This window comes from Saccopteryx bilineata, chromosome 5 (genome assembly GCF_036850765.1).
Source record: "Saccopteryx bilineata isolate mSacBil1 chromosome 5, mSacBil1_pri_phased_curated, whole genome shotgun sequence".
Lineage (NCBI taxonomy): Eukaryota > Metazoa > Chordata > Mammalia > Chiroptera > Emballonuridae > Saccopteryx > Saccopteryx bilineata.
Genome location: NC_089494.1, coordinates 97,471,301 through 97,488,831, shown reverse-complemented (window position 1 = coordinate 97,488,831; position 17,531 = coordinate 97,471,301). Strand labels below are relative to the sequence as shown.

At 37.7% G+C, this 17,531-nt stretch overlaps 1 protein-coding gene across 1 annotated transcript in view; it reads right to left on the bottom strand.

Annotated features, from left to right (window-relative positions):
- The window catches only part of LRP1B (LDL receptor related protein 1B), a 2,131,860-nt gene extending 2,115,176 nt beyond the window's left edge, over positions 1-16,684 (bottom strand). The window contains exon 1 of the mRNA XM_066281034.1: positions 16,267-16,684. Within this exon, the coding sequence (XP_066137131.1) occupies positions 16,267-16,447 (181 nt within the window). The 5' untranslated portion in view covers positions 16,448-16,684. The remainder of the gene's footprint in view (positions 1-16,266) is intronic.
- Between the last annotated feature and the right edge of the window lie 847 nt (positions 16,685-17,531).

Genomic DNA, 17,531 nt, shown 5'->3' with positions numbered 1-17,531 from the left:
TAAATATTTTTATTTTTACCCAATAGCAGCTTTGTATATGTCTTCCCTTCTTAAATCTAAAGACATACTAGGTTTGAAAACTAAGAAAGCAGGTTAGGTTATCTTTTGAAACTCGATTCGTGTTGACCATGTAGCATTTTCAAAGTAATTTCTCTGGATGGGGTAAAGTATTTCCTCCATAATGCTGCTTATGTAATAAAATAAATAGTACCAAATAAAGGTTAATTTTGGCACTACCAGATCTATATAACTGAAAAAGAAACTGTACGAGAATATTTTGGGGCTAAACTTGTCCTTTGGAATGCAGATTTGAATATCAAGTTTTGAACTAAACTTGGAATTTTTCTTAAGTTAGATAACAGAAAAGAGCAGAGAGAGAGAGAAAAAAAATAATGGAACCAAATACCAAGTCTTCAAATAACTTAGAACCTAGAGTAACTCAATCAGCTTAATATTAACTGTATTTCTTTCTAACACTATTGCTTTCTTCTTTCTCACAACTCTCTGGGCTCTGACACTTACTTCTCTTACATCAGTTTTAAAGACTTCTCCCCCTCCTCTCATTCTCTTTACTCTTTAGGATGAAAAAGAACTCAATAGATTCAAATGGGTTTATTTTGTAGACATAAGTAAACTTACCCTGGAAATCTAAAACCATACAATTATTAAACTCAGGTTTTATTGCTTGTTCTGGTTTTTGCTGTTTAGCTGTCTCTTCCTTCAGTCCAACATCACATTGACAAGAAAATAGTAGTGACTATAACATTTAGTCAATGACTGTGTTGATAAATATAGAAGAATAAGCCAAGGGCCCTGATTGACCAGGAGGAAGACCCACTAGGTCAGAAACTCTTACCCAGTAGGTTCTCCATTACTCATCACCCCTTTCTTTTCTACAACTTTCTTTGGATTTCCAGAGAGGGTAATGAATACAAATAATAGCAGCAGTCTTACAATTTCTTACTGTTGGGGACCAAATAAATAAACAGGTTATTTTTGCAATCTGGACATAGGTGCTGGGCCCAAAACCCCACCTCATTTGCCTAGTTAACAAAGGCTACACCTGATTCTCATTTGTCTCACCCATGTTCTCCGGAGGAGGCTGGAAGCTAGTTTCTTATTAGTGTAAAGTAGATTTGGATGGTATGGTGGAGGTTGTCTTTGAGTTACCTTGGAAACTTAATTGAATTGCTGATGGACCACATTTTTTCTATGAATAAAAGTGGATGTGTTTCTGGAAACAGGGACGTTATGGCTAAGGAACAGTAGAGACTGTTTGCCGTGGTGTCCTCCTGAACCCATCTGTATATATATATATCTTTAAGTCCCTGTCTGTCATTCATTTCAATTCCACACCTTTTCCCGTTCGAAGACCCCGTAATAGACTTGTCTTGGCTGGCCTACAACATCTTACCTTTAATCAATTACCCCAAGTGGAACTTGATTATCAGCACAAATTCTTCTGAGGATTTGGGGATATAAAAAAGAAGCTCTTCTTTGACAACAATGATTACTTCCTCAACAAAAATAACAAAAACACAAATGTGTTTTCACATAAGCCAGTACCTATGCCTTTTGCTGTTACACTGGTTTAAATTAGTAGAAATCACAGAAAATAACTGCTGCCATATTTATACATGCTTAAAATGTTGCTAAGTGTTTTATTTTAACCAAATTCCCAAAGAATAGTGTGAGTCACACTCTACTAGTTCCATTCTGCAGAAATGCTAGGCATACTATGAGATAATAGGGAAATCTATTATTAACAATTCTAAAATAAGGAAAAACGAAACAGAAAGGCAAGCAATGTTGTAGGGTCTGCACGTGACCGTCATGTGCCTTATGTTGTGAAACATGTTTTATACAAACCTATCAGAGGTTCTGAAAATAGAACACAACTTTTAAGTAACCTAGAATGCTAACTTTAACCTCCTAAGATAACACTGGGAAACAATTTTTTTTTTTCACTTTCTGTTGCATGAGGTTTTAGAACTGCTTCTATATATCTCTGCATTGCAGATTCCAAATCTGATATCTGTTTTTTGGTGCATGCTCTAGTTTTTATGCAATTTTAATTTATTTTTGTTATAGTTAATGGCATGCATTGGTTTTTAAATTGGAGTTAAAGGGCAATGACTCTTGGATTGAACATAACCACAAGGCAATTAATGTATTACAAACATCACTTTTACATAATTGTAGTTGTTTTTAAATGTAAAAAATTATTATCTGATTAAAACATCCTCTTATTTTGTTTTAAGATTGAATCATGGCTTCCAGTAGGCGTAAATGTAAGAATAGTTTTGACACCTTCTATTATATATGTGGCTGTTACACACTTTAATGTCAAAGGCACAATATTTCATCATTGGTGACATGTGCATATATTGCCTATTTTCAAGTTCCCCTTGGCGATCAAGACAAGAATTGGGCTCCTCATATTGTGTGTCATAATTGTGAGGAAATGCTTTGTGATTGGACAAAAGGAAAATGCAAAGGAATGCCTTTCGGTATTCCCATGGTTTGGCATGAACCTAAGGACCACAGCAGTGACTATTATTTCTGTCTGATCCATACAAAGGGCATCGGCAAGAAAAAACAGCATATGATCGCATATCTTAATATTCCTTCAGCAATAAGACCTATCCCACACTCTGAGACACTCCTGGTTCCAGTTTTCAATGGTTTTATTTCTTCTAAGGATGAAGAAAGTGAACATGATGATCAAGCGTTATTTTGATAAGATGCATGAGGAAATGGTTGTAGAATCTGAAGGGTCTTCTTCTGATGCCAAGCAGTCATTAACCCCTCAGCAGTTTAGCCAACCTGAATTGAATGACTTAGGAAGAGATTTGGGCCGATCAAAGAAAGCAGCTGAGTTATTAGCCTCCAGGCTTCAAGAAAAGTATGTACTTCACCAGTCAGCTAAAGTATCCCATTTCAGGAAGCGTGAACAAATTTTTGTGGACTTTCTTTCTGAAGATAAACACTTTGTTTACTGTCATGATATCAGTAGTCTTCTCAGCCAACTAGGTGTTACCACTTACAGTCCAACAGAATGGTGGCTATATCTTGACAGCTCTAAACAGAATCTGAAATGTGTTCTCCTACACAACAGTAATGTTTATGCAGAGGTTCCAATTGGTTATTCAACTCATCTGCGATAAGATTATAAAGACATAAAAATTGTCTTTAACTTTCTGAAGTATGAGGAGCATAACTGGATCATTTGTGTGGATCTTAAAATGGTAAATTTCCTGCTAGGACAACAGAGAGGTTTCATGAAGTATCCTTGCTTTCTGTGTTTGTGGGACAGCCGAGCTCGGGAGAAACACTGGACACAGAGAAACACTGGACACAGAAGGAGTGACTGAAATGTGAAGCTCTGGAAGTAGGGATGCAAAATATTGTGAATGAACCTGTAGTTAATCCAGACAGGATAATTTTCCCCTCACTTCACATCAAACTCAGCTTAATGAAGCAGTTTGTTCAGGCTTTGAATAGAGAAAGTGAATGCTCTCAACATATTATTTCTGCTTTTCTTGCCTTGTCTTTCGAGAAGATAAAAGCAGGTGTATTCGATGGACCTCAAATTCAAACTCTCATACATGACGAAGAATTTGCCAGGAAGATGAATAAGGAGGAGAAAGCAGCATGGCAGTCTTTTGTGGCAGTTACAAAGAACTTCCTTGGCAACAAAAAAGCAGAAAACTATGAACTTCTGGTTCAAAGAATGCTGTTAGCTTTTCATGACATTGGATGTAACATGAGTGTTAAGATTCATTTCCTGAACAGTCACCTTGATAAGTTTCCAAAAAAATCTTGGAGCTGTTAGTGATGAGCAGACTACTGCTGGAGCATCAAATGAGATTGTCCTCAACAAGTACACAAACGCAAGAGCTACATACGCAAATTTTTGCCTGAATAGAATTTAAATAAGTTTTGCACAAATTTTATGATTAAAATAAGTGTTTTATATATGTTCTATTTTGAAATTGTAGACAAATTCTGAAGCAATCATATCTTTTAGTGTATTAGTGTATTTACTGCATTATATAAATTATTGCAGTTTCACAAAGATGATGCCCAAGAAGACATTCTACTTCATTATGTTAAGCTAAATGTTGAAAATTTTACAATAAGATGAAAACCTAAAATCTTGAATTGCAAAAAAACTGTAGCTTACAGAGAAAAACTAATGTCTGATTTGAGATCAGCACACTTGAATTAGGTAAAAACAAGTGGATGCAACAAAAATTTTGTTTCCCAGTATAATATTTTAAGACTTCATTTCATGCCTTATTTTCTTAATATATTGAACAGTGCTGCATTCATTATTACAAAAAAATCTTCCTAGATTAAATATGTAAGTCTCTCCTCTCTTTTGTCCTCATCTGCACTGCTACTCCCCTGTTTAAGCCACCGATATCTCCATCCAGGATAATTATAAAAACCTCTTACCTGCTACTTTTTTTTTTTTTTTTTTTAGTGAGAGAGACAGAAAGAGGGTCAGACAGGAAGGGGGAGAGAAGCATCAATTCTCTGTTGCAGCACCTTCATTGTTCATTGATTGCTCTTGCATATGTTGCTTAACCAGTGGGCTACAGCAGAGTGCCCTTGCTCAAGCCAGCAACCATGGTTTAATGTCTATTATCCCACACTCAAGCCAGCAACCCCGTGCTCAAGCTCATGAGCCCATGCTCTCACCTGCAACCTCAAAATTTCGAACCTGGGTCCTCTGCATCCCAGGCCAACAATCTATCCACTGTGCCACTGCCTGGTCAGGCCACTGTGTACCTTCTTATTCTCCTTCATTCAACCATTAGCATGATCTCTTAAATAAGTAAGTTGTGTCATGTTGCTTCTAATAAAACATCCAATTGCTGCCTATTGTAATAAGAACAAAATTCAAATGCTTCACCTTGATCTGCATAGTTCTACCGAAACAATTCTGGCCACATCATAACTAAGCCTTCCCCACTCCCCTCTCCCAAGCATAGTTCACATCAGACACACAAACCTTCCTCCTTTCTCTACAATGAATTCATGACTCTTCTCACAGGTATGCATTGAAAGTTGCCCCTCAGACATACCCATAGCTTGTTCCTTCTCACCACTTTTGTCTCAGCAAATGTCATCCTTCTTTAAAAGGTCTTCTGATTACAATCATCAATCCTCAGATCATTTCTCTCCATTACATTATTTTTTTTTCTTCTTAGCACAAAATACTACTTACTAGTTTATTTTTTTGGTTTATTGTCTATCTCCTCCCACATTGAAATGTAAGCACCATCAGACCAGATACATTGTCTAACTTGCTCACTTGCCTCATTCCTAACACCCAGAAAAGCACTCAGCAAATACTTACTGTACTTTTTTGAATGGGTGAATAAATAAATGGATGACTCCCAACCACATGGCTTGCTTCACAGATCATATAATTTCAGCAGGAAAAAAACTGAGAAAATTTAAAGCATCCTAAAAATGTAAGAGATACCTGCTGCTATTAGTAATTTATAAAAAGTTAATAAATAATGGATATTTATGTAATACATTAAATGATGGAATGTATTTTCATATATATTATCTATCCTCCTTGCACTCATGGGAGATGTTGGGAACACTGCTACATCTCTTGGTGTTGGTTGGAGCAATTTTCTCTAAAGTTCTGGTGGGGTTTTCACAGGCACTTAGGTTAAAATATATACAAGATAAAACCTTCATGCCTTTGATAGATAGCCTTACATTCTCCCAGCAGTGAAGCCGCAAGAAGAGTGGGAAAAGTGCTAAGATATTGATATATAACACTAGCACAATTAATTTCAAAATATTTGACAATATCATTGGCAAGTGAAAATAGGAAGAAAACATCCTAGTAAGGGAAAGAATGATAGAATAGACCATAATCCTAAAATGGACAGAAGCATAATGTTTAAGTTTTAAATTCTTCCTATACTTACTGTTGGTCAATGTTGAATAAAGTCACCATATTTTCCCCCAATAAGAACTGTGTGCCACTAGTATTATGGGTCATTAATGTGGTACTAGTAAACTGCTAGTCAGCTTTTGTGTTAGAATGAGAATACAAGGACTAAGCAAAAGGGCACAAATTTTGGGCTAGTGATTCCACCTATAAATCTTACTTATTTTTAATGAAAATCCCAGAAATATAGGTTGCCAATTATAAATAATTTGTAATACTTTCACCCGATGAGTTAGCTGTTATCACTGTACTTCCAGAGCTGAGCTTAGTTATAAAAAAAATGGTCTAAAAATTAATTGAGTCTCCCTGGCCAGTTGGCTCAGAGGTAGAGTGTCAACCCATCATGAGGATGTCCTGGGTTTGATTCCCAATCAGGACACACAGGAGAGGTGACTATCTGCTTCTCCATCCCTTCTCTCTCTCTCTCTCTCTCTCTTCTCCTGCTGCAGCCATGGCTCAATTAATTCAAGCACATCAACCCCTGGGCTCAGGATGACTCCATTGAGCCTCTGCCTCAGGCACTAAAAGTAGCTCGGTTGCAAGCATGGCCCCAGAAAACAGGTGTTGCCAGGTAGATCTTGGTCAGGGCATATTCAGAAATCTGTCTATCTCCCCTATTCTCTCTTAAATAATAATAAAAAAATTAATAGAGTTGAACAAAGTAGAATATTTTAACAGAGCATGCTAGAGAATACTTACCCTTTTAATCTTTTCATATCAATAAGTTATACCAGTAAAAGCTTTAGAGCCTGACCAGGCGGTGGCGCAGTGGATAGAGCACTGGACTGGGATGCAGAGGACCCAGATTAGAGACCCCAAGGTCACCAGTTTGAACATGTGCTCACGTGGTTTGAGCAAAGCTCACCAGCTTGGACCCAAGGTCACTGGCTTGAGCAAGGGGTTACTCGGTCTGATGTAGCCCCATGGTCAAGGCAGATATGAGAAAGCAATCAGTGAACAACTAAGGTGTTGCAACAAAAAACTAATGATTGATGCTTCTCATTTCTCTCCGTTCCTGTCTGTCTGTCCCAATCTATCCCTCTCTCTGACTCTGTCTCTGTAAAAAAAAAAAAAAAGCTTTAGAAAACACACATAAGGTCTTAGATAATCTAAAAACCAAATATTGTTTTAATCTCTAGAATTTATATTTTGGCAAAAGTTTGAGGTTTCCTAATTGCCTTCAGTTAATTAATCTGTGTGGACTGAAACTTCAAAACATTCTTATTCTGAATGTTCTGTCAGCATGTTTGTCCTTCCTCTCCTTATACATCCCTAATTCGAAAGAAAACAGATCATCCTACACCCATTTCTGTTATTAGCCTTGTACCTACAGCTCTGCTTCTTCGCAAGCAATATAAAATATTCTAGGAACACTCAAAGCAAGCAACCACAGTGAGGTCTTACTTCTCTTCTAGTCTCTCCCATTTGTAGTTTTCTTTTTCTCATTTTAAGAAGAAAGGGCTAAAATGACAGATGGTCATTAAAGAAAAACTCAGCGGTAGAAAAATTCTTAAGGAATTAGGTATTCATATTTCTAGAGTTAAGCTGGCTTGGAAGTCTTGAAGATGTCAATGCAATGCGGGAAAGTTAGAAAGAAACTTCCTATTGATTGTAAGAATAAGACAAGAGATGATCTGTGGTGCCTTGATCTTACCTAAAGAAGAAACATATTCTTTTGACTAAAATGAGGTCACGTTTCAACAATACCTGTCTTTGGTCTGAAGGCTAAGCCAGCCAGGACAATGAGGTGCACACAACTCCGGAAGAGATGTCTGACTGTTAATAAGAATGCGTTGTAAGATAAAATGTAATGCTGGTATCTTAGCAAGGCCACATTCTAATTTCAAGAAGTTTTGGGGTTTTTCTTTAACCTTTTTTCTCTTAACAGATTTAGAAGAAATCTCATATGAGAAAGTACTTTCTCAACTGGTTTTCTGTAAAAGATATAATTATAAAATTCACGTGTAAATGGTAACTTTTATATATCCATGACTATATCCAAGCTTACATCTGAGAAAAATGAGAAAAATAGATTGTACAAATAATTTTTCATTGTTTCTATCATAAAGACAACTTTGATAAGTGTTATATATTTATAACTATTTTGGAATATTTGAGAAAACCGAAATGTAGGTTTTGATTACTTTATTAAAATTAATTCAAATTTATTCTCATTTCATAAAATATTGTTTTAAAGTTAAAACACATTCCAAAATATTGTTTCAAAGTCACTGTCTATCCTCATTACAGGATAGATAATGGGAATCATTTCAGTGATAAAAATAGACAACAGGATTTAGTGTGCTTTTAAACATGACCATAACAACTTTCTCAAATGATTACATTACCTTAGTTTTAGTCTTCAATTAGATGTCCAATTATAATTTTTAAAAATGCAATGATATGATTAATTAGATGGAACCATTTATTTATTGCTGATTTCCCTGTAGGTCAGATTATTGTATCATCAATTCAAAAAGCTAGTGCTTATGTTGGAAATGATTGTATTACTTATATTGTTCAATAAATTGGCCGCTCATAGTTATTGAATAATGATATTTGTTGAATAATGATTAATGTCTTGAAAATAAAATAATTTTGAGAATGAATGAATTCAGAGCATGTATCTATTTATATTCTAATAGTATTTTAAACTCTTATACAACTCCATCATATCAAGATAATTACTACCAAGAATATTTAATTTGCCTATGTAGACTCAATGGCAAAGTCACCTATGATTTACTCTACAAAGTATGGATAAAAGCCTATACATAAGTCTCAGGGAAATATATTGTTATTGTTGTTTTTCCATAAAATTCAACTTTCAGCTTTTCAATACAAGGTCAGTTTAACTGTTTTAAATAGTTTGATTCTCATTCAGTTACTACTCAGTTTCTTAAATTGGTTTAATCTGGAAACTCAATCAGAATAATTAGATTTGTATAGAGATAGCCTAAATCAATAAGCTAGAAAAAGAGAAACTTTATTTTGGTATCACTGAATTCAAAGCAGAGTATTAAATAAAATATAACTTGTAACTTGGCCTTGTAGTTATGCCAGGGGCAAAAGGGAGGCCACCAAATTATTTATGAAGAGAAAATATAGTTCTAAAACTGTAACAGCAACTTATAGCAAAAATACTTTTAATGAAAAAATATATAAAAATTTGGAAGTTTTAAACTTACTTGTCCTGACGGGTTGCAAAATTTCTGAAGCCTTCATTTCGTTTCCATAACACAGTGGCTTCAGAGGTGTTGGAGAGATTAACGTTTTATTCAGGTGAGAAAGCCCAGAACAGTGGAAACAGGTATTATTGGTTATAGCAAGCACAATACTTTTCCAAACCTAGAGAGGTAAATATATTTACTGGAACACATGGAAATTAGTTTAAAAAATAACTTTTTAAAAACTCACACTGATTTTTAGAGATATGTTTATGCTTTTATATATAATGCTTAAATAGAAGTGTTTTTTTTCTTTAAGGAACTAACAAGTGTTAAACATATCCTTCCAAAATAGAACAATTGGAGAATGTCCCCACGGCCTGAAAATTTAGATTTGCGATTGCTACATTACAATTTCATTCCTAGGACTATAGTTACAGGTTGTTGTGTAGGTTCAATTTGGAGACTAAAAATCCATATGAAAATGTAAAGCAACTCTACAGAGAATAAAAAGTATCATAGCTCTTTTCTGTTTGGTTGGTTATATTATTTTTTCCTCCCTTCCCCACCAAAAACACAAACAAACCCAAACCTGTTGTTTCACTTCTTTATATCCAGGTAATTTTATTTTATTTTTTTGCCATTATTCTTAGATTAAATATAGGGAGCTAGATATCTTCAGGGAATACAAAAAAAGTTGTTGAACTACCTAGAATAAACATGACTATTTCCTGCCTTGACCTGGAACACTGCGGTTGCTAGTTTGAAACCCTGGGCTTGCCTGGTCAAGGCACATATGGGAGTTGATGCTTCCTGCTCCTCCCCACCTTCTCTGTCTGTCTGTCTCTCTCTCCTCTCAGAAATAAATAAAAAATAAGAATAATTTAAAAAAACATGACTATTTCCTGATAGTTTAGTCCAATATATATTCTGATTAACTGATTATAAGAGTTCTCAACCTTCTTCTTCAGCATTGCAAAACATTTCAAATTATAAGCACTGGCGCATCACAATTACAGGCATTGTAAAGGCAAATTAATATTGACATCTTTTTCTTTAACTATCATATTCTGTTACAACAAAATTTTTATCATATGGAAAGTCATTCAATAGAATAGTGCATGTTGGGAGTTGAAAAATAACTCTTCAAACTTTCCTCATTTCATATTTTTGTTTCTCGGGGAGGAAATAATCACAAAAGTAGACATAATATTATCATATTTAAAAAAATAAAAGTTCCATTAAAAATCTATCTTCAATTTTTATGCTAAAGTTACCTTTCTATAGACATTTTTGCTGAGGCAGCCATTTAAAAACTGTATACATAAATATGTGTACACACACAAACATATACTAGATTGATTTCAGTTACTACTGAATTAGTTTAATTAATGACATCATATCAGTATAATCATGTTTAACTTTCAGTATTAATTCTACTTTCTTGAATGCATTTATCTAGAATGAAGACAACTGTTTCCTTTGTACAAGAATTGTTTTGACAGACCGTCACAGAAGATAGAAAAATCAATCAATATGTCTAGTTGGTACTTTCTACTACACAGAATCCTTATAACTAGGAAGGAATTAAAGAAATGAAAGTGCAGATTTCATAAAGATGTAAAAATTAATAGCAGAATCATGAAAAAAGTCTGGATCATAGCCTGACCAGGCGGTGGCGCAGTGGATAGAGTGTTGGACTGGGATACTGAGGACCCAGGTTCGAGACCCCGAGATCGCCAGCTTGAGCGCAGCTCATCTAACCAGCTTGGACCAATGGTCGCTAGCTCAAGCAAGGGGTTACTCGGTCTGCTGAAGGCCCGCGGTCAAGGCACATACGAGAAAGCAATCAATGAACAACTAAGGTGTTGCAATGCGCAACGTAAAACTAATGATTGATGCTTCTCATCTCTCTGTTCCTGTCTGTCTCTGTCTATCCCTCACTCTGACTCTCTCTCTGTCTCTGTAAATAAAAAATTAAAAATTAAAAATTAAAAAAAAAAAAAAGTCTGGATCATAGTAATATAGAGAATGGAGGAAAGACACAGATGTCCTTCACCATTATAATCCTTGTAGAAGACAAAGTCCTTAATCCTTAATCCAGGTGACTTTATTTTTATTTAGTTTTCTGTATTGAATTTATTAAAGTGACATTGTTTAATAGAGTTACATGTTTCAGGTATATAATTCTATAATACATTATCTGTATATTGTACTGTGTGTTCACCAACCCACGTCATTTATTTCCCTTTTACCCTTCTCTCTCTACCCACCCCTTTCCCTCTGGTAATCACCAAACTGTTGTCTGTGTCAACTGGGTTTTTTGCTTTTGTATTTGTTCTTGCTTAATCCCTTTACTTTCTTCACCCAGCCCAATCCCTTTCCCTTCTGACAGCTGTCAGTCTGTTCTCTTAATCCATGAATCTGATTAATAATCTCCAAATCCATCCAGGCTGTCACAAAAGGTAAGATTTCCTTCTTTTTTACTGGTGATTAGTGTTCCATTGTGTAGAAGTACCACAGCTTTCTTTATCCACTCATCTACTGATGGACACTTGGGCTGTTTCCAAATTTTGGTTATTGTAAATAATGCTACAATGAACATAGAGATGCATGTATACTTTTAAATTAGTGTTTCATATTTCTTCTATTTCCAGAAGTTGAATTGGTAAGTCATGAGGCAGCTCCGTTTTTACTTTCTGAGGTAATTCCATACTCTTTTCCACAATGGTTACACCAATCTGCCTACCAACAGTGCACGAGGGTTCCCTTTTCTCCCCATATGCACCAACACTTGTTTGTTGATTTATTGATGATAGTCATTCTAAAAGATGTAAGGTTAAATGGAGCTTATCTTTATTGTATACACAAAGCTCTGAAAAGATATTGACAAGGTAAGTAGCAAAAAGCTAATGTCCTGTATCCAAGATACTTGTGAACTAAAAATCTCTGCACATCTCCACTGTGAATGACAAGTAGCATGTAAAAAGGGTCATTTTATTCTTAAGAATATATTAGCCCTGGCTGGTTGGCTCAGCAATAGTGTTGTTAGCCCAGCATATGGGGGTTATGGTTTGATTCCCAGTCAGGGCACACGGGAGAACTGAACATCTGTTTCTCCATCCATACCCCACCCCCTTCTCTCTCTCTCTCTCTCTGTCTCTCTCTCTCTCTCTCTTCCTCCCACAATCATGGCTCAAATGGTTTGAGCAAGTTGGCCCTGAGCACTGAAGATGAGTCTATGGCCTTGCCTTAGGTGCTAAAATAGCTCAGTTGCTGAGCAACAGAGCAGCAGCCTCAGGTAGGCAGAGCATCGTCTTGTAGGGGGCTTGTAGGGTGGTAGGGGGCATATGTGGGAGTCTGTCTTAATTTAAATATATATCTATATATATATACACTATATCATTTATCCCCCATCCTTTCTAAGATTTTTTTATATCTACTTAAACTTAATAATTCTAGCATAGGCCTGACCTATGGTGGCGCAGTGGATAAAGCGTCGACCTGGAAATGCTGAGGTCGCCAGTTCGAAACCCTGGGCTTGCCTGGTCAAGGCACAAATGGGAGTTGATGTTTCCAGCTCTTCCCCCTTCTCTCTGTCTGTCTCTCTCTCTTCTCTCTCCCTCTCTGTCTCTCTCTCTCCCTCTCTCTCCCCTCTCTAAAAATGAATAAATAAAATAAAATTTAAAAATAATAATAATAATTCTAGCATAGTTAACATTTAAGTTTTCTGCAATATTTTCACATCTCCCCATTTTTAGAGCTTAATTATATCCAGCCTCACATTGATAGACGTTTCCTTAAATTATCTTTACACTGCAAACATTTTCATAAGACACTTATAAAATCAGAAGAAAATACTTCAGAAATTATCATTTTGTCTAAAGATACTTTTATCTCTTAAGAAAGAGACATTTGGCTCAGCTTCTTCCTAAAATCACTTGGCTTTCTCCCCACTCTTTTTCCTTTATCCTGTTTCTGCAATTCACATTCTTTTCTCTTGTTTTAACACATCAAATTTTTTCTTTATTTTTCCACTGCCTCATTTCCTTCTTGCCAGTTTCAATGAGAGGGATGGAGAGACAGAGAGAAAAAGTCTCAAAGATTACAGAGACCTCTTCAAAAAAAAACCTTTTATATTTCTGGGTATAAAGAGACTAGGATTGCCATTTTTAGACAATTCTATAAGCCATACACATTTAAATGATTATAGCTGCATGAAGTTTAATTATTTGGAAATGTACTGCTCACAAAAATTAGGGGATATTTTATAGCTTCATATTCATTTAGAAATATCCCCTAATATGTTTCCACATCTTATCAGACTCAGGATTATAAGAGGATAGTTTCAGGTCTCTCAACAGCTCTGCCCCCCCTTTTCAGAAAATTTAACAATTTAAAGTATACTTCTTTTTAAGTCTTACTTTGTATCGAGCCATACTATGATATGATATGACACTGTTATATGACACATTGGTTGATCCTAAGTGAAGATGATTTTTCCTCCACATTTTGCAGTTAAGAGTTACAAAGATGTTTCCCTTTTCAGTTGTGATGAAATCTAATAATAATTGACATGTACATTAGCCTAACCCTGTATAAAATCAATATAAATTAAGAAGATAAACAATACAGAATTAAAGAATAAGTGGATGTGTATAAATTGAATATAAGCATACAAGTGAAAGTATTCTTTTGTTGTTGTTTAAAATATGTTTGAATTTATACTCATAAACTTACACAGGAAAGAGAAACACAGGTAGCCAGTAGTATAACCATTTCTATTACCCAGTATGTCTCTGGAGAACCTGAGAGTGATTTCTCATTTTCTGGCATGAAGTTCTAGCTCTTGCACTAGAAAGCACACCTGTGTAATTCACGTGCTGTTTTATTCTTCAAGGACAACTGACATAAACCTGTGCACAAGCTACATCTCATGAACCTTTTTCTTGAATTTATATTCCTGTATCTTCTGTTTCAACATCTCATGAGAAAGTTTGTCATAATGCAGCAGGGATTTCTTTTCCAACTTTCAACAAAATTTCTCTCAATTTATTTTACCCTTTTGTCCAAAGAGGACCCATCTTTTTCATTTTTGATAACTAACTGTAACAATTATAGCACTTTCCTAACAGTTTTGAAAGTTGTGCTTAATATATATGAGTGGTAAACTCTGGTCTACAACTATTTTTGCTTGCGTTATCTGATGTAGCACTTCTTACGCTGAAATGATGATACAATATGACACCATTTCAGTCCAAAGAAAAAAGTAACAGTCCTTTTCATGTGACTGCTTATGTACAAGTTGTACATAAGCAACTCCCTCTCCCTCATTGAACTAAATTGGCACTAAATTGCAATCCTTTGAGTTATTTAGTTTCCTATCTCAGAAGAAGGTTGGAGGACTATATGTTCAACTTTTTATTACATTTAAAATTCTCTTCAGGTATTCATTCCAATCATTGTAGCAATGGCTCTCTCCCTCCTAAACCATTCACAGGCACTGAGGACTTAGCTCTAGATGAGGTCCATTTCTGACGACTGGGGACTCAGTCAGAATCAGAAAGAGCCCAACGGCAGTAGTGTCAGTGCATTATTTTGCTAGCACACAGGGCTGAGAAGCTTCATTCTGTCCACCTGCTTTCCTACAACTTCAAAGGTTCTTATGAAGAAAGGTTGAGAGCTGATTGTTCCACATCAAAACAACATCATCATTTCAAGTTAATTCTATGTGCTTCCATTCTATCAATATAGTTTTCAACTATGCCACACCAACTTCACGGCAAGTTAAGGCAAGTTCAGAAGCTATATTGTTAGGTGGTAATGATATGTTTAAAATAGTGTATCTCTCAATACACGTCAGACTTCCTTAAGGAACTCATATTAGTTTCACTACTAGTAAGGGAAATAACCTGTGTGGGTACATTATAAAGACTATAATCTAGTTACCTACATACAATTTATTATATTTTCCTATAATGAAGCAATAATTTTTGGTCAATTATTAATCCATTTCATATAAACACAGTCGCTAAATCTCCCAAGGCAACATTTTGCCCATTTGTTTGGCATTGGGATCTAGGGATCATTCCTATTTTCCTTACTTCTCGGTTTGGTAATTAACAACACCCCCCCCCCACGCCAAAACAGCTGAAACATAGCAGTCAAGATGAACTTGTGATAAAAAATAAAGCGAAATCTACGATACTGATTTTACTTTAAGCAGTTAACTATTCCAGTGTCAGCTTCCCAGATATTTGTTCACCATTTCTTTTTTTCACCCGTGCAACTGTTCTCAAACATTAGCAGCAAACTTGCACAAGGATTCCTGTATTTCCAGATCAAAAGTTTACAGAATCCAGTGTTATTCTAATCCCCACCTCCTCCCTCCTCGGCTCCCTTGACACATTCCCGTTTAAACTTCTATCATTCACCAGCTATTGTTATTATTTGGAGAAAAAGAAAGGGCACAATGTCAGGGATGGTTAGCATCTCCAGGTACCATGAGCTGTGTCACAAACCTTCGGAATAAATAACCAAACAACAAAGTCAAGTTCAAGCAGGCGCCTGCATTTAAAAGCGCCTAAGCCTCTCGGCTGCTGACACGAATCGCGTCCGAGTCCGCCCTAGGAACGGGCTCCGAAAACCAAAGGGCGCTTTCGCCCCTCCACCGACCCTGGTGCAGCAGGTAAGGAGGCGAACCCAGGAGCTAAACTGAGGGAGCACGCCCTTAACGCCGAGAACCTGGAGCCCTCGTAAGCTCGAGCTCGAAGCCCTAGAATCCGCGCGAAGGGAAGTCTTGGGAAAACAATTTCTTATTTCAACATCTACAGCGCTTGGGATGCGCGGGCTAGACGCGCGCTGCCAAGTCCGAAAGCTCCGGGGGTCGGGGGCAGAGCAGGACCCGCACACGGTCAGAGGGAAAGCGGTGGGTGCGCGGAGGACCGGGCGCCGGGTCCGGAGAGCCCAGCGCAGCCCTCATCCCCCGCGAAGCCAGCGCGCAGGGGCCACCGACCCGGGAAGCGGGGCCAGGACAAGTTTCACAGTCACTTGTCTGCGAGCATCCTCCGGCAGGAGAGCCGAGGAGGGGGAGGCGTGGGGAGGGGGTCTCCTTACCTCGGCCGGCCCCCGCCGTCCGCACCTGGGCGACGGGCAGCAATCCCGGGAGAGTGAGGAAGGCGAGGAGGAGCCGGGACATCGTGGGCGCCGGGCGAGGAAGCCTTCGCTGCAGACGGCTCGGCGGCGCCCTCGGCCCCGCGGCGGCGGCGGCTCCCGGCCCGGAACCGAGCGGCGTCATTTACAAATGTCACTGGAAATTTCTTCAGCGCGGCGAGCGCAGCCAGTCCGCCGCCTCCTGCCCGGAGCGGGACGTGGAAGGTGCGCGGATGCGCGCGGTGGGAGAGCGCGTGTGAGCGCGAGCGAGCCGGTCCGCGTGTGTCCTGACTTTCCAACGCCGGGTTCGTGTGATCTCACAGCACGCAGAGGGGCAGCGAGAGGCGCCGGCGGAGCGGAGTTCGCTGATGAACCACCGAGCCCACCCCACACCCCTTCGTCGTCCACATAAATCACGTCTATCACTTAGTAAGAGGCATTTAACACAACAGGAAAATATCACCGCGAACTGAGAGCGCCACAAATCACAATTATGTCGTTCTCCTTGAAAGGAAAGTAACTCCAAGCTGGTTCTGGAGGGATTCGGGTCTTTAGAGAAGGGGGCGATTTCTGCATTGGGCTGAGCCAGCCAGGCGCCCAATGAGCTCCGCGTTTAACAGCCAGCTGGAAATTATCAGCCAAAGGGCTGGATGCTGCTTCCTCGCCCAAGCAGTTTTGATCCCTTCGCTCCCTGGAAGCTTCCTTCCCGGGAAGGAGGAACCAGCCAAGTAACTGAGCTTCTCTCAGGGAAATGGTTTCCGCGCTACACACACAGATGCCACGCTTTCTGAATTGCAATTTTAACTTTTGTGCTGAGTAGCACCGGGGGACTCAGATGCAAAATTTAGTGACTCAGCATAAAGAAGAAGAAGAAGAAAAAAAAGAGCAAAACAACCCCCAAAGTCATTATCCATTGCATAAGAAGGAAAGGTGAATGAAAAAGGTCCCTCAGCAAAGAACCACAGAGCAAGAAATTGGCAGTTTGTTTTGCGGTAGTTTTCTCTCTTTAAAAGGGTACCTTGAACCATTTTCAACATGTTTTGAAGATTATTTTATTTTCCCAAATAGTACAGCAGTGGTTAAAAACTTTCCCACACCATTTGAGGCACCAGATTGGATCAGTGGATTTAAAAATATATATAAAGTTATTTATATGACCATTTAAGTTTTTAAATATGATCACCCAAGTACCTAAAATTTTAGTTAGCCATTCAAAAATGTCGAAAGAG